This window comes from Cucurbita pepo, chromosome 14 (genome assembly GCF_057944985.1).
Source record: "Cucurbita pepo subsp. pepo isolate OVF chromosome 14, ASM5794498v1, whole genome shotgun sequence".
NCBI lineage: Eukaryota > Viridiplantae > Streptophyta > Magnoliopsida > Cucurbitales > Cucurbitaceae > Cucurbita > Cucurbita pepo.
The window spans coordinates 11,763,182-11,784,931 of NC_141811.1; the positions used below are offsets into that span (position 1 = coordinate 11,763,182).

Genomic DNA, 21,750 nt, shown 5'->3' on the forward strand with positions numbered 1-21,750 from the left:
CTAGCTTTGATACCATTTGTAAAAGCACAAGCCCACTGCTAGCGTATATTTTTAGTTTTAGCTTGTTACGTATCGCCTTCAGCCTCACGACTTTAAAACGTGTCTACTAGAAAGAGGTTTCCACACATTTATAAGGAATGTTTCGTTCTTCACTCCAATCGATGTGAGATATCTTTCGAAATCATTATCACACAAGTCATATAGTTCCGTTCGAAATTAGGGTTTGTACTACCCTATGATATTATTGCTCGAAAAGTGGGGCATGAACATGAAGAACACTTCATTCTTGGAAGAACTCTCCTTATAGAAACCATTTCATGAATTGTTCTTGCATCTTCATTAATGATGTAATTGAGCATTTTGGTGGTTGAAGTATGTGAAATGTTTCCTTTGTCCATTTCCTCCATTTTTCATGGCATTCAAACAAGAATGTCAAATAGTATTTAGGGTTAAATTATTTACAATGATATCGATATCTACAATATGATATCTACGAACACTTGACCTTACTCATGGATACCTTATTTGTATACATACCATGTGCCATTGCGTCGATAACATACCAACAAAATATAATATTGTCTTCGGTTTTTATAGTTCGTCTAATCTGTATTTTGTAATCTAGTGATGTTCTTCATTTCCTCATGTCAACGATAAAGAAAAGAAAAGAAGCTTATAAAATAGAATGATTATTACTAAACGAAATGTTTCTATGATAACTTTTGTTTTTTGTTCAACGATTGAGATCAGATATCAATTAGAACTATTGATATTTGTGATAGTAATTTGTGCGTTATTCACTAAGCTATGCTCAAATTGATGTTACCTTAATAACTATGAACAAAAATTTATCCATTAGAACTCGAGTTTTGTTCAAAATTTACATGCACAATGATTAATTCGTACTATAAACGAGCTAAAATTTATACAAAACTTAATATTATTATTGAAATTAGCAAGTTTATAGAGATTTTTGTGTAAACTAGTTTAAATTGAACGAAAAGGAGAAGTTGTAACACTTATCTATATCCCTAGAATTTTAAGAATAAAAAATTTAACTAAATTAAGATCGTTCTATTAGGAATGTAACAGCCGAAACTCACCGTTAATAGAGCTTTAGCCATTATATCGTCGTCAGCCTCACGGTTTTAAAACGCATCCACCAGGGATAAGTTTCCACACCCTTATCAAGAATTCTTCGTTTTCCTCTCCAACTGACGTGGGATCTCACAATCCACCCCTTTGAGGGCCCAACGGGCAACGTCCTCGTTAGCACACCGCCTAAGCTCACCACTAATAGATATGGTCTGTTTTAGCTCGTTACATATCGTCGTCAGCCTTACAATTTTAAAACGCATCTACTAGAGAGAGGTTTCCACATGTTTATCAGAAATGTTTTGTTTCTCTCTCCAACCGACGTGAGATCTCACAAGGAAAAACTAACATGATATTTCTTGTCAACCCGAACATAGCTTAACTGATTTGACAGTATTACCCTCCAAAAGATCGATAGTCTGATTCCTACCTATCGAGCTCGAAAGAAAGAGATTAAAATAATATCCCAACTCTCATGTTGTCTCAATAATATCAAATACTTTTTCCATTTGTCTTATCTACCATCTCAACTACATGTGGCAAAGTTCCCAAACATGAGGAGCCATCAAATGACATACATCTCAAGGCAAACCTCCATGGCCCCATCATCATCTCACCTCAATTCTCCTCCACACCCTTAAACTATTTAATAATAAATAAATAAATAATAATAATAAATAATTAAAGTGAATTTTATAGGAATAAAAAGGAGATAAATAAAATAAAAATTTTAAATTAGCCAATAGAAAATTGCCAACAATTGTCTTTTTCCTTTAATTTTTTTAATTGTGACCCACTAACCCTTTTTATTGCTCAACTTTTGCACATGAAAAATGGATAGGTGTCTTACTCATTTGAATAAGACAACAAAATAAACTATTATTAACTAATAAAATTATTACGTCATTTAATAATATATTTTATTTTAAATCGTAATCGTCCAAACTCACCGTTAGCAGATATCATTCCCTTTGACTCGTTACATATCTTCACGATTTTTCACACCCTTATGAGAAATATTTCCTACAATCCACGCCCTTGGGATCTCAATATCCTCATTGGCACACTGCCCGGTGTCTAGCTCTGATACCATTTGTAACGACCCAAACCCATCGCAAGCAAATATTGTCCGCTTTGGTCCGTTATGTATTGCTGTCAGCCTCACGTTTTTTTAATGCGTATGTTAGGAAGAGGTTTCTATACCCTTATAAGGAATATTTCGTTCACTTCTCCAACCGATATGGGATCTCACATAAATATTAAATAAATTTTATAAAATATTAGTGGCTCGAAGGATAATCTCTACCACATTCTTATTCGAAAATTTTATATTGTTTGTGCTTACTTTTAGACACGTAGGAGAAATTATAAATAATCGGGTTCCACCTATAATTAAAACAACAAAAATAACGGGTATATAATATATATATATATATATTTAATTTTAAAAGAAACAAGGTTGGAGTTGAGAAATTAAATTTATAATGGATTGCATCTCAATTAGTTAATTATGTTGTCACTAAATAGTAAAGGCTTTATTGACTTATAAAAAAAAATATTATTTTCCATTAAAAAATTACTTATTAATAAAGTAAAATTAAAGTAGGTCCAATAAAAATGCAACACATCAATAAAAGGCTTTTTTTTTTTTTTTTTTTTTTTTAAAGAAAAATGTAAAACAACTAAAAGTCACTCCTAAGAAGCTGGAAATGTCGTGTTGGTATGTGGAGTCAGTTTTTACTAAGAAGTGAGAAGTAGGTAACAATGACTGTATCGCAGAGGATGCAAGGAAATGTCGGGACCATCAGGTGTCGAATCTGGATTCTGAATCCTAATCCAAAATGGACATTGACTTTGTAAATGCTTCACTGGAAGTAAAATAAAATGGACATTGACTCTGGTATCACTTTGTAACGTCCCATATCGTATACATGTCGAGAGTGAGCTTATAGTTGTTAGGGCACGTCCCTAGTAAAATCACATCTTATCGTTGGGGCACGACCCTAGTAGAATTTGATACATATAGGGAACAATCCTATATGTATGTGCATATAGTGTAGGACATCACCCTAATAGAATCATAAAAGAAGTGACCTTTCAATTGTTAGAGCACGACACACGTAGAAATACATCATATATATGTAAGGACTGACCTTACAACCATTAGGACACGAACCTATGTAAGGAGTGACCTTGCGGGGCACAAATAGAATCAATGTATTTCATTTTTGTGCAAAATCTATGTTCAATACCTCAGTTCATCCAATTTATAATATTGTTAACCGTTATAAACGGATTAAGTCATTGAGTCAGAGTGATTGCATATGGGTCCATATCATGTAGGGTACGACCCTCTAGCTACCAACTTAACTTTGGTATGTATATGGACATTGTCAGTCTAGATAGGTTGTTAACATCTCTCTAATAATCTCCGGCCTCAAGCTTACCAACTACTTATACTCATGGTGACCTGTGCTCTTAGAATAGACAATTCACTTTTAAGAAATAGTTCGTGACCCATCAACAATTCTCGTACACAATGTCTTAACCAAACAACACAAACAGACTTGAGATATTTTGTTCTTACATACAATTGATTTTCGCTAGAAATAACGCACTACAACTCGTCCACGTTTTGCAAGATGAGCTATTTGGTTTGACCAGATGATCTGTATAATTTAGGTTGCATGCTTAGAATTATTCAAGCATGACGGTATCAATTTTGTTTGTGGAATGATTTGAATCTCAACCAAGTTTTCTTATTTTGAGATATTTGATCAACTACATAATTCGGATCTTACTTTCTCTTCAAGTGATTCATTAGCATTTTGAAGTTCTCGAATATTTAACTTGATTCGGGGGTTTTAGCAATTGTGATTTCAGGGTTTGCATATCCATGAACGTTTACGAGAGTTCTTAGATCTAATTGACTAGGGTTACCATATAATAAATTACTCGAACTACGAGAATTCAAATAAAGAATAGACATATACCTTTCAATATTCAAAACTATAGATTGAGTCACAAATTTGATCCCTAATCCCTTAGAACTAAGTCTATTTAATTATTTATTTTTTTAAATTTAATTATTTGTGATGTCCCACGTTGGTTGGGGAGGAGAACAAACCACTATTCATAAGGGTGTGGAAACCTTCCCCTAGCAAACACGTTTTAAAGCCTTGAGGGGAAGCTCGAAAGAGAAAGCCCAAAGAAGACAACATCTGCTAGCGGTGGATTTGGGTTGTTACATTATTACTATGTGATACCCGAGTACAAGATGTAGTTTCCTTTTCGATGGATGGCCTGGTATCTTGAATGAATCCTCTTTGCTTGTGAGGGCAGGAATGAAAACGTCAGAAAGAGCGCGTGGCGAAAGAATTGAGAAAGCCGAGAGTCCTAACAAGAATTGAGAAAGCTTATACTCAAAGTGGACAATATCATACGGTTGAGAGTCCTAACAATATTTATTAAACTTTTTTTAAAAATAAAAAATAAATAATGTGCGTGCACTTAAAAACTTTAAAATATATTTAAAATATTTTTTTTTAGAGCTAAAAAATATTTTTTAAATAAAGTGAAAAGTTTGATAAATATTTTTATTAATTTAGTGGAAATTCTAATTAGTATATATATATATATATATATATATATACACTAACTCCATTCAGTATTTACCAAAAAAAAAAAAAAAAAAAAAAAAAAAAAAAAAAATTATTTTGACCCATAAAGAAAATAAAAAATAAGAAATGATATTATATCTTGTGGGATAATAGTAGAAAGCTTTTTGAAGGTCTATTTTAAGCCCTCCGCACCCTTCTTCTCCATTCCATCCCAAAACAACCCATTTCTCTGCAATGGAAGATCCATGGCCGCTAGAGCTCACGACGTCGCTGCTAGAACCATCAAAGGCCATTCCGCTTACCTCAACTTCCCTGAATTAGCTCACTGCCTCCCCCGTCCCGCTACCTCCTCGCCTAACGACATTCGAGCCGCCGCTGCGAAAGCCGCCTCGTTTACCACTCACGACCACAACCACATCATCGCCGCCGCTCAATCCGACCTCAATCACAATCGCTCCACTTCCTCCTCCTCCTCCTCCTCCTCCTCCTCTGTCGCTGCAAAATCGCCCGGTGAAATCGACGATCCGTTCTTCGATCTTCCCGATCTGTTCCTTGATCCTAATCACCAAATCGGTACATTCTGTTACTCGCAATTTCTTCCGATTGAGAGCTTCGACTCTGCTCTCGCTCCGCCACCGTCGCCGCCGCCGTCTGAATATTTCGCCTACAGAGGTAGCCTACTCTAGTTCGCCGCCGCTGTCGCCTCGATTGCAGAAGGCTGCAGATTTTGATTTTGATTTTTTTAAACCCTAATACCAAATCAGGAATTTTTTTTTTTTTTTTTTTAATTTCTAATTTCATCCTCGGGTTTATTATTATTATTTTTCTATGCTTGTAATTTAAAAATGATTAAAAACACTTTTTAAATTACAATCATTTAAAAATTTTAATAATAAACCTGAGGATGAAATTAATAAATAATTTTAAAAAATTTGTCATTTTCTCTTGTACATGTTTGTTTTTTTTTTTTTTTTTTTTTTTTTTTTTTTTTTTTTTTTTTTTTATTCTCTTTCAGTGGCATTATGTGTAATTAAGTGTCTTATAGTTTCCAAATTTGTAAATTTCCATGTATTCTACCCACAATTTTTTCTACATTTTGTCAATTATAATATTTGTAATATTCTTTTTTTTTATTAATTGAATTTGCTTGTCAAATATTTTAAAATAAATATATTTTTTATTTTAATTTGTGAAGAAATTTTGAATTTACCTTCAAAAAATGAATTTTTTTTTAATCTAAAGTAAAGTCTCAATTTTTTTTAATTAATATTTGAGGGACAAAAGTGGAATATTCTTTTTTCTTAAAAAATATATATATATATTTTTTTGCTTTTAAGCCATTTCAAAGCTTATGTTTGCTATTAAGGAAGCATGAAGGTGTGGAATATCTTTGCTTTTCCATCTAATTTCAAACAACTAAGAGAGGTTTAATTTAACGTCACCCGATCATATGAGTCGAATTTTAGATTTTCTCGACTGAAAGATAATATTATTCGTAGTTTTTTATGAGATTCAACCTCAGTTAGAGCGGGGAACAAAGAGCGTGGAAACTTCTTCCTAATTAGACAGTTTTTAAAACCGTGAGGCTGATAACGATACATAATTGTTAGTGGTGGGTTTTGGCTATTACAAATGATATCAAAGTGGATTGTAAGATCCCACTTGGATTAAAGAAAAACAAAACGTTTCTGACCATGAAGCTGAATATCGATTCGCTATTCGTGCTTACGTTCTTTGAATCACGACCATTTTTATTTTGAGTAATTCAAAATTTATAAATTTGGTAAGAAATTGATTAAGAGAGAGAAAATGTGGGAGAGAGAGAACTCAATATCTCTTTCACTATCCACCATAAATGTGTTTGGTTATATAACTCATTGAGCTGGCAAATTTGGACTTGTATTACAAGGACAAAGTTAGTAACCCATCATCTCTCTTCAAAATAATGCTCCCTTTATCCTTAATTAAAACCATAATTTCGAGCCGTTATCCCTCTACCCAAGGTTATATACTGTGAGCCGTTATCCCTCTACCCAAGGTTATATACTGTGAGCCATTGTTATTTCTCTCTTGCTTGCTTATATAACATCTCTTTCAAAAATCTCTCTCTGCCCTAGTTTTCTAAAACCTTCTCTTAAAACCGTAGGCGACGCAAGAACGAATTGGCTTAGCTCACTTATGGTTGGAAAGTGAGTGCCGCACAATCGCAAGTCCGCTGCCATCAAAAGTGCGATTATGAAAAGTAAGAATGAATCGATACTACATCTGAATGAGAATGGATTGTATCGTGTAATTCTCGAAACCTTAATGATCCCAGAATTTAAAAAGTGGCTCGTAAGTCAAAGATTTATCCGACACAAAATTAAAAGTTCGTAAGACCCAATTTAGATTTAAACGGTTTTATTTTTATTCTTCAACTTGAGTATAGTTCAATTTATTAACGGATGAGTATTAAATAATAAAGAATTTGAAGGACTAAACTTTTGAGCATTTATGTGATGTTAAGATGTGCATTATTAGACAGCTAGAATGGGTTTGTCAAAGGAGAGGCAATTTGTGGCTAGCTTTAGTTGAGAGGTTGGGTGTTTTCAATGCATAGAATATAAAGGCATAGTGTGCAAGAAATAGGCATGTCATATGTGAAAACATATAAAGCACATGAGAGACTAGGAATCCAATGTACCAACAAATATTATTAATTTTATTTTAGAAAAAGAAGTGGTTGGTTGTATCGCTCGATGGACGATCGATATCTGCTCTGATTGCAATTTTAAAGGTTAATGATTCGATCTTCTAAACCTGATGATTGTTAAACTAAAAAGAAGTGGTCGGTGTGAGGTTATAGTTTTTAAAAGTGTTCATATGACTCGATAACTCGACCAATCCGAAGTACCCAATTCAACCCAAACCGAAAAAAGCTAAGTGGGGTTGGGTTAGTTTTTTTTTTTTTTTTTTTTTGTTGGGTTGAATTGGATAGTTTGTATTGGTCGGGTTATCGAGTCATATGAATACTCTTAACTAACCGAATTTGTCCAGTTTTCAAAAAATTGAACCGAACCAAAACAGAAAAAGAAAAGAAAAGAAAAAAAAAAAATTAACCCAACCCCACTCAGCTTTTTTCGGTTTGGGTTGAATTGGGTACTTCGGATTGGTCGAGTTATCGAGTCATATGAACATTCTTAGAAACTATAACCTCACACCGACCACTTCTTTTTAGATAACCCGACCAATACAAACTATCCAACTCAACCCAAACCGAAAAAGCTGAGTGGGGTTGGGTTAGTTTTTTTTTTGTTGGGTTGAATTTTTTGAAAACTGGACAAATTCGGTTCAATTACGGGTTGACATTTGTTTGGTCGGACAATGTGACGAACCCAAAAATAGGGTTATAACTCAACCCAACTTTTAGTAATGTGTTTTGGCTTGTAAATGTTTTGATATTTGAACTACGGGAGATTTTAGTTGTTAATGTAACTTGTATTATATATAAGTAGAATTTTTTTTTAATATTAAAAAAATAGAACAACCCGACAACTCAACCCGACCCTTGGATTATGAACTCTATTCAGATTGCTTAGGTCCAACTCAACGAACCCAAAATTAAAATGTGCTTACGTATAGGAAAAGTCGAGATACTATTGAGAGACTGGGGGTAGCGTCTTAAAAATGTGGATTAAAAAAAAGACTTTCCCTATTAGCTTTTAAATGCTACAACAATTATCGCATACGAAAAATTAGGTCATTGTGAACATTGACTACTAGAACCTAGCGTACGATTTAGGTCAAATTCTTTTTGTAGCCTCATTGCTTTGAAACGTCTTTGTCACAAGCCATAGACACTCATATACCATCTAAAAAGAAAAGAGTAGCATAAACGAGTATAAAAATATTCAATAAGCAGCTCATTTACAGAACTATAGTATTTAAATATACCAAAATTGTGGGTTCTTGATACTTAATCGTCGCTGGGCCTTGATTGTGACTTAACGGGTCTAGATGTACGTCGTTCTTGAAGCCAAATGAATTTAACCCAAAAATTAGTCTAAAACTAAACATAAAAGATTTAACAATTAAGTGTTGATTCATAGTCATTTAGATCATACCAAAGAGAAATGAAGTCGGTACAGACAGTAAATGACCTTGTGTTGATTACACGTATGTGATCGAGTAATTAGCCACTGAAGCCATTAGAAATGGATAATGTCGAAGATCGTTGGAACCCCACGTTGCTAATTAACGAGAAAATGATTGATTCTGAGTAAGATTAGTATATAATCATAAGCGTATAAGTGAGCTACTCTTCTTACTCGGACAGTACTTGAGCTTGTATGGCGAGTAACACATATGTATCGAAGCTGAAGAGCTATAAGGCTTAGAACTTTTAGATAGCATATTCAAAATATGTGAAAGATCGTATCGTAGCTTCCATTATATACTTACTGATATGATTTTAATATCAGTCTTCTTGATAGATATTAAAAAAGTCGAGTCGTTACAATATATCTTAACTATTTGACTTACGCTCGAGTTTTATTCTTTACGAGTCAAATGTCATTATGAGTCATCATAGCAAGATTAAGAATTTTTTTTAGGGTAAAAAGTGGGTTTTAAGGTAACAGTAAAAAGAGATTAAAGGAAAGTAAATAAAGTTGAGAAATCCAAGTGTCAAAGACATAATTATATGTAGAATAGAATAATTTCTTTTCACACCCACGAGAGTCACTTGAAATAAAGCATCAAATATCTAACTACACCCACGCTTTCACTTCACCAAAATCGAATTTTAAATCGTAGACGTTGTCTGTTTTAGTTCATTACGTATTATCGTTAGCCTTAAGGTTTTAAAACGTGTCTATTAGGGAGGGGTGTTTCTTCCCCCTCTCCAACCCCTTATGAGCTCAACGTCCTCCTTGGCACATCGCCCAATATTTGGCTCTGATACCATTTGTAACAGCCCAGGTCTAAACCGCGAGGCTGACAACCCTACGTAACCGGTCAAAGCAAACAATATTGAACTTCGATAGAAAGACTTGAATGGAGAAGAGGAGAGAAAAGGGTATAGAGAGCTGCACGATTCGACTCCGCGCATGTATCGATATCTGTTGAAGATCGAGAAATTGGTATAATTAATAGTTGAATTTTGTTTAAAATGGATATAAATAAAGAGAAAGGAAGTATGGTGGCATTTTTTTAGGGCTTTAATGTGTTGATTAGTGGAGTGATATCAATTATGGTTAGCCATAGAATTGACAAAGCACCAAACTAAAATGTTTTTATATGTTTGGTTTTTTATCCTTAAAAACAATAATAGCAAAATCCCATTGCATGGGGAACAACATAGACAAACTTTATCCAACCAAATTAAGCTTCTAATCTATTGTGTTCGTTTTTATAACACGTATGTACATGTGTGTATATATATATATATTAGTATCTGATTTTACGAGGTGTTATTTGTCAAAGATATTTGATCGTTTATTATATGCAAATATCTAGATATTTTCCTTACCTTACGCTTACCATATTTATCCTTTTATTAAGAGCAAATATATTATATTAATTTATTATTCTTCCTTTTATTTAAAAAAGAAATAACGGAATAATTCACATGACCCTGGCGAGTATGCTCTAAATCATATAGCACCTAAAGATTTGTTTTTAAGGATTGAAATAAAAGACAGAGTTGGTGCGCTCCAGCACATATAGCCCTCCATCTCTTTTACCAGTATCACCACCTTTCTTGTCTGACGATTCTGGATAGTAAGAAGATTATTAGTAAATGCAACGGAGAGAGGAAAATCAGACGTTAATTTACTGAAAACTTGATCAAAAAACCTGATGACGATTCTGATTCTGGTATAATTTAATTAGTAAATGTTTCACGATTCTGATCTTAAGAGGTGTTGTTAAAATTAGAGGTGTTCAAAAAATCCGATAACCTAAAAACTTGATCGGCCCAACTCAATCTGTAATTTTACGTTGAGTTATAATTGGATTGACCAATTATAACTAAAACGGGTTTAAACAAACCCGACCCAACCGAACGGAATTTAGAAGAAAAAAAATTACATAATTTTTCTAGAGACCAATAATGACTTGTCCACTAATAAAGATAATATTTTTGGAAATTATTATTATTATTATTATCTTTTTCATTAAATTGTCTTTACTATTATTATTATTCTTATGTAGATCTATGTAGAGTGTCTATGATTTACTAATTTCATATGAATTTCAAATTTTAGGTTTAGACATTATTTTATTTAGGTTCTACCTTTTTCAATTTTATTTTTCTTCTTTTAAATCTCGTTTATTATATAAAAGTGATCGTAGTCTCATGCTATAACTGTTTTGTTATAGTTACTTAATCAAAACGGAATGTAATATCAGCTAATCAAGAACACGTGATTCTAAGTAGAATAGTCACTACAAATAGTATATGTAACATCCGAGTAAAGAAATAGTACATGAATGAACTGTGACCACATCCAAAGAAGAGCGATCCTGAGAATTGAATAGCTAAGACAAACTTAAAAGAATTCGAAGTTTGTTTTCGGTGGCTCAATTATAGGAACTCCAAATTTAAGTGTGTTTTTGTGATGTCCCACCTTGGTTGGGGAGGAGAACAAATCACCATTTATAAGGGTGTGGAAACCTTCCCCTAGCAGACGTGTTTTAAAGCCTTGAGGGGAAGCCCGACAGGGAAAGCCCAAAGAGGACAATATCTGCTAGCGGTGGATCTGGGTCGTTACAGTTTTGTTTAGAACAATTCTACGTTAGGTGGCCTTCTGGACATTTTTGAAGAAGTGAAGATGGGGATGCCACCAGTAGCTTTTCCTTCCGAGATTCCCCTTAAGATTTTAAAACGTGTTTGTTTGTAAGAGGTTTTTCCACACGCTTATTCGAATCTTGGCATCGATCGTTATAGTATACGTCTTTATCAATAGATCTCTCTCCATAACAAACATCGAGCTGATGTAACGACAGTAGAATAATAGTATATTGTTTCAGATAAGTGGTGATTATGAGACAGTTTACATAATCTTCTCTGAATCAAAAGTCTCGTTCTTACCCAATCGTTGTCCGTGAAAACTATTCTAGCCTCTAACCATCCTTTATGATATTACGAGATAACACTTTATGTGTAACAGCCTAAGTCCACCGCTAGCAGATATTGTCTTTTTTGAGTTTTTCCTTTCGGACTTTCCCTCAAGACTTTAAAACGTGTCTGCTAATTAATAAAGGGCAATGAAATCTTTGATCTTTGTTAAAGTTAATATGTAGGAGCAATTAATAAAGGGCAATGGGTATCTTTTTGTTTGGTCAAGGGAGATAAGGGTTAGTTGAAATAAGAGATTGAGGTATCAAAAGCATGCGAAGAACAAAGAAGGGGTTGCCCTTTGTTCATCTTAGATGAAGAAAGAAATTATATAGAAAAGGTCGATATTTTTTAAGTTTTTTAATCGAATCTGCTAATTTTAGTCGTGTGGCGTCTGGTCTTGACACGCTCGTAACAAGCTTTAAGGGGAACTCAAGCCCCATTCATATTTTTTGCTTGTCTTTGTCGATTCGTTGGACCTTGAGCGAGATTCTCTTTCACCAACTAAACATAACTTGTGTGGAGTCTAAGCTTGATCGGCCACACACGACGTCCGTGTGTGCATGTTCATTCGTCTGCGTCAACTTACCTCTACACTAGGTCAAGTCATCTAGCTTGACCTTACCTCTACTCTAGGCCAAGGTCCATCGTGTACAAATGTCGCATCTCAATCATTATTTTAGTTCTCAATAACACGACCCATACATCATAATGGCATCCCATGTCTCAAGACAGCTTAGTCATCTTGGCTTGCTTAGATATGCCTATAAGGACCGACCCATGTGTTGCTCATTTCATCGATCTGGGTTCTCGAGACATGAACTCTCCCAATCCATGTCATGTATATATACATATATTTATTTTATTTTATTTTGTAACTATTTTTATTTTTTACCCTCGAAGAAATATTTAAAATAATTTTTAACTATTTGGGAGATAATTTTTAAAACATATACTCAAATTGAGTTGAATGTCACCGTTCACTGTTTGGTAAGAGTGCTTTGGGTTGAAAAAATTTACAACTCGAACAACTGGGTTTGGTCTACAAAATGTCTCAACCCGATCCAACCTAACCCACGAACACTCCTAGAAGTCTGGTTATTACAATTGGATAAATATATATACGAAATGGAAAACAAGAAATACGAACATTATAAAGTCTCAAAAAAAAAAACGTGACAAGACAAAGATGATGTTGACTAAAAGTCGATGTCGATGAAAATGGGACAAACCAAAGTCATCTTCAGCTCAGCTATGTCTTGTTTTCACTCTCATTCGTCCTTTTAATCGTTCTCGATCCTATTTCGAAACTTTAACTTTAGAAACCTATAAAAGACCCGAACAAAAATTATTTCATATCAAAACTATTATTGGGTTTATATATTTTTTTATGAAAACATCAATTTTTGTTTTAAATTTTGACAAAGACTAAGCATGTTTGGTCAGCCATTGGTTCTTCCTTGTATGGACCCATCTCATTTATTTTTATTTTATTTTAAATAAATAATTTTAATTTTAACTTTAATGGTATGGCCATTGGGACCAAAGAGTTGAAATCTTGGACGACAAGGATGAGATGGAACAGTGACCGACCTATGTTCTAGCTTTTCACCTCAAAAATGGTACCATTTTTTTCTTATGCTATTCTTTGCTGTCATTTTAATTATAATGCTAGGGTTAGCTGGATTGCATTTAACACGACCATTGTACGTCGTAGTTCTCGAACTTAGTGGTTTCCGTTCTTTCGTGTAGGGGTGTAATGGGTCGGGTTGGAAAAATCTTTTAAACCAACATGAAGTTGATAGTTAGGTTAGTGACTCAAATAACCCGAATAGAGTTTGTTGGTTGGAGGGAGGAACAAAACATTTCTTATAGGAGTGTGGAAACCTCTCCCTAAAGCGGACAATATCTACTAGTGGTGGACTTAAGCTATTAAAAATGATATCAGAGCTAGATATCGAGTGGTGCACCAGCGGGAACGTTAAGCCCCCAAGAGAGGTGGATTGTGAGATCTCACATCGATTGAGAGGAGACTGAAACATTCCTTATAAAGGTGTGGAAACATCTCCCTTGTAGACGCGTTTTAAAACCATGAGGTTGATGGTGATGCTTAACTGACAAACACGGACAATATCTGTTAATGGTGAGGTTGGACTGTTACAAGTTCACAACCCAACCCAAACTCGGTTGAAAAAATTTCTATATATCTACAATATATGTTATATTAATAACTAAAATATCATGAAATTCAAATATCAAACATTTACAAATCACAAAGCTACTAACTTCAGTCACAAACGTTAATTATTCTTAACCTTTTTAAAGATATCAACTCACAAACCGAATCGAATTTTCAATTTTACAAAAATTCAGCCTAACCCAAACCGAAAAAAATCCAACACAACTTAACTTTTATGGTTTTGATTAGGTAGCCTTAGTTGGTCGGATTATTTGATCATATGAACATCAACTTTCGAACATAGTTCAAGTTATTTGTTTATAACAAAAAAATTATATTATTTCATGATTCGACTTAATTTAAGAGATTAAATGTTTGTGTTTTTTTCATAGGTGTTTGTTTGAATACCGGTTACCTTGATCATAATTTGATATCTTTAAGACAAAAAGAAGAGAAAAACGTCTTGACCTATTCGGGAAAATGATGGTATGATGGTATGATGATAGGATTAGTTGTATTGCACTCAACTCGTGCATTGAATGTAGTTGTTGATTTATTCTTTTTATTTATGTCGAGTATTATTTCTATATTTTAACTTTTGAAATCTTATTGTAATAATTACGTGACACTCGGGTAAATGAGTGGTATATGAATGAACTGAGACCACATCCGAATAAGAACGATCACGAGTAAATCCCTTATATTGGTAATAAAAGTTACCATACTTTTCCTAGTTCACTATAAAAACACATTCTTGATAAACCCTAATTACTTTTTACTTTTTCTCCCCGTTCTTGTCTCTTTGCAAAATAACATGAAAAGTGATTGATTCGTGGTTAGATTGATAGTAACTGCCATGATCGATATTATAGCTAACCTTCCATGATTATTAAATAATTGTGTGGATTATTAAGAGAGAGCAATATATTTACATCCATATGAAAGATTAAGATTGATGTACGATATATCTGACTACGATTTAGGAAAAGAAGTATATATGTGATACTTGAGTAAAATATGGTACAAGAATGAACGAGACAACATCTCAATGAGAGTGGTCATGAGGATATAATAGAGCGGGTTCAATTTGGAATAATTTTATATTGGGTGACCTTCTGAAAATTTATCGAGAAAGTATATTAGCGAAAACAAAGCATGTTAAACAAAACTGTGTTGGTTTGTTGGAACAGTATTCACTCTTATAAGAAGTTCAAGCAAGCAGGTAACATGTTCATGTGTAATAACCCAAGCCCACTGCTAGTAGATATTGTCTGTTTCGGCCCGTTACATATCGTTCTCAGCCTCACGGTTTTATAACACGTCTACTAGGGAGATGTTGAATCCAAATTTCAAATTCTAGTATGAATCCTGAGCATGTGACATTACAAATGGTATCAAAGTGAAATATCTTCTAGTAAGATGTGGTTTAAAGACGAACCAAGGTGAAAGATAGTGGACATGTAACACCCGAATAAACGAGTACATAAATGAACATTTACCAATAACATGCATTTTTCTTTTCGGTAGCTCAATAATAAGAACTCGAAGCATGTGAGTGAGAACACAGCATACTAAAAGGGTAACGTGGTTATATTACAAGAAATACAAAGAATGCTACAGACATTGAGTGCCTAATCCAGATCCCAAATCTTAGTCTAAATCCAAGACGTGGAGCATTATAATACAAATCTCGGAGTTGAAATCTTTTTTCTTTTAATATTTTGACATCGAAAACGAATATTTAAAGGAATTGGTTACTTAAAGTAGTCAAAATTCAACACAAACAACTAAAATGATGCCTCAAAGGTACTTTATTTTGTTAATCAAAAGACTTCTAGAGGAGAGAAAAGGTTAAGAGCTATGTTCTTAATCTATCTCATAAGATTTGAATGATTCAATAGATTACATTTCAATGATAAAGTAAAAAGGAAAAGAAAAGAAAAGAAAAGAAAAAAGAACTCTCTTTACTTGTAATAATTTCTTTTTATCTAAAGTCATATTATTTGGGCATCAATTATTTGCTAATCCAAATTAAACAAACTCCTAATGAACTTAATAATCATATCCAAAAGAATCTAATCTCATCTCAACCAAAAAAAGGGACATGATTTTACTTTGATTCATCATTATTTCTAAGCAACATTGACCTTTGAAAATGAAATGTTATTTTCCTCCTTACCCAATAGTAATTCTGGACCACGAGTAATTACTTTTTGAGCATGCCCAAGTTATAATTGTACTTGGACATTGACAAGCATGCTACTCCTTACGAAATAAGCCACGTCCTCGAGCTGCAACCAGAATATTAATGTCTCTCCTCTCGAGCGGTTGAAGATATTCTGAAACAGACAAAATTACACAGTTTAGCTTTTGAACTTGTAAGTTTGAGTTCAAAATTATTTCAAATGTTTAATAGATCTCTAATCAACGTAATCAAACTTAAATCTTCTTTCAAGGACAATAAACATCAAAATTTAACACAAATAATTACTTTAGTATAGGATGTTTAAGAAATGCTTAAAAAATTTAGCATAAGTAATTACTTCGGTAAGAGATTAATTTGTAAACCATGTCTAGACGAGCGAGTCCCTCTGACAAATCAATGGCATTCCCACAAATAAGAATGCTCACCATACAGTCTTCCAAAGAGTTCACAATATTAATGGAATATTAGGCTCAAATCTTAATTATAGTCTAGTTCACTAAACATGAAAACTTATGATATTAGGATGGAGCAAATGAATAAAAACTTATGTTAGAACAGACAACGATATTGAAAAAAATAGAGACCAAATTAAGAGAATATTATGTAGAGAAAGAGAATTATAACTAAAGAAGATAGTTAGACTTCATGTTATATCAGCATTGATAATGGCAAAAAAAACTCGTGATGGTTTACATCGATGGTTTGACAATGTTTACAGAGGACACTTCACACTCAATAAGATTTCGATATCATATATCGTCTCCATATTGATAGTTTGATAGACGTTTAAATCACGTCTAAAAGACAGGTTCCAAGCACATAAGTTTTTCTCCGAGCAATGAAAAAAGAGTTTAGGCATTCTAGTAAAGAAGGGAAAAGCTAGTCCTAAACAAGTTTGAATTTTTAAATTTTTGGAGTACATTGATGTAGATGCTTATAGATGGGCTTTACTGCCCTTGATGTATCGTCTGCATAACAAGTGCCATGTGAAATTGTTGAAGAAATGAGTCATCGACCCTACAAAAACACTAGAAACCTCTATCTAAGTTGCACATAGCCCAAAGGGAGCTGTGTTCATCTTCGATTTCAACAACTTTTGACATGCAGTATAGTAACGACTTTAGTCTCTAAATTTTTTTTTAAAAAAAGAAAGTTGGGTCTCTACACTCTTTGTGCGAACATTCAAAAGAGTAGACAAGATAATATATAATATATTCTTCACACCATCAAGCTCCAAATTAGTCTAAACGGAGTTAAAAAGATAAATCCACTTATTTTTTTTAACTTGCAAGTTGATTTGAAACAAATCAAGGTAGAGGTATAAGGTATATATAAATTGAAATTGAATTCAACGTATAAAATATGCCAAAAAGAGTATGTTAATTGAAAAATCAAATGAGCAGAAGAAGAAATGTACTTGACATACTTCAAATGGATGCATCCTTTTCCTCTTAAAAAACGACAGTCCTGTTTTCCTCGTATGGCAAAACGCGCAGCTCACAGTATGATTTAATTGCATTCGTTAGACATTGCTTTTCTAAGGTCTCGGACTTCTGCACAAAACTCTGCAAATTATCTCTGTGGGAAACCCTCTCAACCTGATAATTTTGAACAAAAACTTAGTGGTTATATTAATGAAAAGAAAATGGCAACCAACATGTTCGCATGGACAATCCATGGACTGCGTATTTAATAGTTTTTTAGAAAAACAAGGGTTAAGAATGACTTGATTAAACATCCAAGAATTTATAAAAAGAAAAAAAGAAGGGTAGAGGAGGAGAGGAGGGGAGGCATGGTTCAAAAATAAAGAACAAGAATTAAACATCCAAGAATTTATAAAAAGAAAAAAGGAGTAGAGGAGCAGGCTATGTTCAGAGATAAAGAACAAGGAAATAGACAACATGCAGACTAGTTGCATCAAACAATCTAAAAGATACCATCTGTTCAATGATTGGTCCAGCATCGAGTTCTTCTGTCACAAAATGGCTTGTAGCACCAATTAACTTCACACCAGCATTAAACGCCTGTCAATGAAATCTAACAGATTAAAGATGCATTGACAGTTACAGAAAAAACGAAACAAAATAGGAGTTGGGGAGGGGGGATTGATGGCTTGTGTAACTTGCCTGTTTCGAAGGATTACTACCCTTGAATGAAGGCAGAAGACCATGGTGGATGTTAATTACATCATTTCTGTAGCTCCTCAAGAAAGTACCAGACAATACCTGCAGAAGAAATTTGATAATTGCCAGGATTAGATATTGAATTGCTCAATGAATCAGTTAACACTAAGAAATTGAATTAAGATTTACTTTACTTTTCAACAAGACAACATCCATTGACTTTGTAGATCTCTGCTTTTCATGAAGAACATGATTTGGAACTTCATAATTAACTAATTTTTTTCAAAAAGAATTCAGCTGGTACGAATGCACAAGTATTATGATCCAATTTACCTGCATATACCTGGCGAGTACTAAAAAATCAGTATTCTTCACCAATTCCAATATCTCTCCTTCTCTTTTATTATCATTATATGTGTGCAAATAATGATAAGCAATACCATGCCTTTCAAGAAATCGCATCACGTGGGTGTTGGGGGCTCTATCGTGATTACTGAAACAAGTGGATTGAGAAGAAAGGTCACGATACTTCGAAACAAATTAAAGAAGCAAGTTTCGGAAAATTGACCTTATAACACAAGTTATTTCCACTGGAAGTTTCCCTCCTTGCCATTGATGAAGTAAGTCAACCAGACAATGATCCTGCAATGGGAAAAGTAAGTTAATCTCAAATATCCATGCAAACGAAAAAGTTTGACATGAAATTGGCAGGTATATGTATACCTGTTTTGAAGCAAGAATTGCAATCTTATATTTGGGGTCTTGATCTGGTACTCGGACAACAGATTTCCAAGCGTTAAATGTTTTGGAAATCTTAAGGAAGTCTTCATCCATTTGCATCCTAGGCCATTTACAAGGATCAAAAAGAAACTGGCTGCACATAAAACGAAAGTCAGACACAGGTGGTGGTTCAAGCTAGAATTTCAAGTCGAGTTTTCGCTTTCAGCATAGTGCACTAGAGAATCCAAATTGCTTCCTTGAAGATATAAAGTTCAATAGGGCATTCATCACAGCCAAGTTAATGGCCATAAAACTAAAAACTGTACTAGTTTATTCCAGACAAAAACAGGTGCACGGCGTAGCATACATAATCTCACTAGGGAGCAGTATGTGTACAATCGGAATACTCTTTTATTTCAAGTTACAAATGCAAGTCATGAATTACATTCTTGAACACAAGACTAAAAATGTTCTCTCATCAACCACTCTTAAGACTTCCATGGATACCAAGAAGGAGCAGTTATAATGTTCTAAACTTCAATAGAAATGCTTGATAGCTTTCTAGGCATTCTTTTCATATATATATATTAAAAACAACAACAACGCTTTTGAAGAGTATCAAGTATGCAAGAACTTCCACTGTTCCCAGAAAGGAAAAAACAAAGTAAAATCATGATTTTCCTCTCAAATTGTAGTTACTAATGCAAGTCTTCAATAACATCCCAGAAAGCAGCAATTATGTCAGTATAATATTGCAGTTACTGATGCATGTCCTCAGTAACAACCAGGAACACGATCAAATTTCACTCTAGAGATACAATAAAAGGAGGACACAGCTTCTAGAGATACAAGAAAAAATATAGTAGAAAATGAAATATGAGCATGGACGTCTTTCTCGACTCACCACATGGTCATGGAACATGTTGCTTGACAAGGAGTTAAGCAAACGTAAAGTTCATATATTAAACCTGTCATAATCATTATCCTTCATTTGTATCCACGTTTCCTAGGCAGACACCAAACAAAATAAAAGAACATCTTTTACTTTGAATGCGACAATTGTTGAGTAGATCGATTTAGCCTTATATGTAATTGCGTAAATTAGATTACAAAATTAAGGGGCTAAGTATACTGTGGCCGAGCAATGAGTCTGCTCCCAGCCTCTTCGCAACACTAGCCTACGGTTTTTTTTCCCACTAGCCATGGCATGGCCGAACCATTGGCTTTGATACCCTCGTCATGGCTCTAAGTCCTTCAAGCCCCCAAACCGGGGCACCCTGCTAACCTAACGGTTCGCTGTAGCAGAGTAGGCTTCAAAATCCCTTTCGAGATTCTTAGTCAAGCCTCAATGCCCTGCAATCTTTCTAAAGCGCTAACACCTTGACTTGAGATTTGACTTTGCAGATGACAAGACTATAACAGACCTCTTTCTTTCATCTATAGCAAAAACACAAACCCCCTTGATAGGTTCTGGATGGATCATATTCTTTTTTGTTTAATTCAACAAAGACCCATAATAAGATAGAGACATCATTTAACAGGATCTTTAACAACAAAGATAACCCTTGGAACAATTTCTAGATGGCGTCTCTTTTGAATCTACTGACTACTCTTTAATGTAAACTTGTCTCTCCTTGCAACAATTACATTATCAAAACTCTATGTGTCAATTGAGTGATTTATTTATTAGCTGGAGCTTGGCTTCCTTCCTTATGTTCATATTCATATGATCTATAAAACCCTTTTAAAGCACAGAATAAGAAAAGGGCAGTTACATAGTACAACAATATGAAATGATTTATTCAGAGACCACCATAAGCAAAAGAAGCCATAGATTACCTTCTGGAATAGAAGACGTTCTTGTTTTCAGGGACAAAAATATCGGCGCCGAGTATGTTTCCCCCTCTGGAAGCTATACATTCCGATAGCTTAGCAACGATTCCCATGGCATCCTATCACAAAACCAGTATAAATCGCACAAGCAATCTATCCTTCGTCTTTATATCCGATAATAGAGACATCTATATTAGAATAGAACACAGAGTCGAAGCAGTCTAACTTAGTCAGCAATCGGAGGAGAACTTACAGGACAATGGAAGACATGGATTCCATGAGTGAAAGAGGAAGAGGTCGGTAAATCCAAGGACTCGCCCGGAGAATTCAAAGAACACAAGGACCTATTCGCAAACGCAAAAACTCGAGGGAAAGTCGACGAAACTCTCCGAATGAGGACCATCTCTCTTCCTCCCTCCCAAGTTGCGAACCTTCCGAGCTCCTCAAGGCTCAGAACTCACAACGCACAAACGAATCATCCACTGCAATAACAACAAACGAAATCCGATCAAATCCACTACCGAAAAAAAAGGAAAAAATGAACAATACCAGAAAAATCGAATCCTCTATTGCTACCTCTCTCCATTCCCTGACGGATTAACCAAGCTTCTTTGATGCCAATTGTTGCTCTGCTTGGAACAGAACCGGCCTTGGCCTCAATCAAATCAACGCCAATGCCGCAAACGGAAGAGAACGAGAGAGGATTCCAATTGCACTAATGGAGAAAGGGGACAAGGAGAAGGAGAGAAGAAGACAGGTTCCGGAACCGGATCAGAGCTCCGGCGAATCGACGGTGAGAAGAAAATCAAAATGGGAATGAAAATCTGGAGGTGAAGACACACACAACAGATAGATAGAAGGGAAAATTAACGTGA

The 21,750-nt window shown here is 34.3% G+C and overlaps 2 protein-coding genes across 3 annotated transcripts; one reads left to right on the forward strand and one right to left on the reverse strand.

Moving 5' to 3' along the window:
- Positions 1-4,960: 4,960 nt before the first annotated feature.
- LOC111810113 (ethylene-responsive transcription factor ERF038) lies at positions 4,961-5,401 on the forward strand. Its single transcript, XM_023696689.2, has one exon. The coding sequence runs from the start codon at positions 4,961-4,963 to the stop codon at positions 5,399-5,401; it is 441 nt and encodes a 146-aa protein (XP_023552457.2).
- Positions 5,402-15,956: 10,555 nt separating this feature from the next.
- Positions 15,957-21,750, reverse strand: LOC111809635 (formyltetrahydrofolate deformylase). 2 transcript variants are annotated; one of them, XM_023696007.2, is made up of 10 exons: positions 21,452-21,750; positions 21,129-21,357; positions 20,882-20,994; positions 19,046-19,196; positions 18,891-18,964; positions 18,656-18,815; positions 18,326-18,424; positions 18,137-18,223; positions 17,626-17,797; positions 15,957-16,332 (listed from the first exon to the last, which is right to left on the reverse strand). In XM_023696007.2, exons 2-9 carry the CDS (start codon positions 21,276-21,278, stop codon positions 17,651-17,653), a joined length of 981 nt encoding a protein of 326 aa, XP_023551775.2. In that variant the 5' UTR covers positions 21,279-21,357; positions 21,452-21,750; the 3' UTR covers positions 15,957-16,332; positions 17,626-17,650. The 2 variants fall into 2 exon arrangements, with proteins under 2 accessions (XP_023551775.2, XP_086973303.1); XM_087117177.1 differs by lacking the exon at positions 21,452-21,750 and having other exon boundaries at positions 20,882-21,039; positions 21,129-21,437.

What these genes read in the sequence shown, in the direction of transcription:
- LOC111810113 (XM_023696689.2), top strand. Translation starts at nt 4,961, where the DNA reads ATGGCCGCTAGAGCTCACGACGTCGCTGCTAGAACCATCAAAGGCCAT.
- LOC111809635 (XM_023696007.2), bottom strand. Translation starts at nt 21,278, where the DNA reads ATGGTCCTCATTCGGAGAGTTTCGTCGACTTTCCCTCGAGTTTTTGCG. An exon ending in TCCATGTCTTCCATTGTCCT is followed by an intron (nt 20,995 to 21,128) that starts GTAAGTTCTCCT and finishes GTTTTGTGATAG; the next exon opens with GATGCCATGGGAATCGTTGC. An exon ending in AACGTCTTCTATTCCAGAAG is followed by an intron (nt 19,197 to 20,881) that starts GTAATCTATGGC and finishes TTTTATGTGCAG; the next exon opens with CCAGTTTCTTTTTGATCCTT.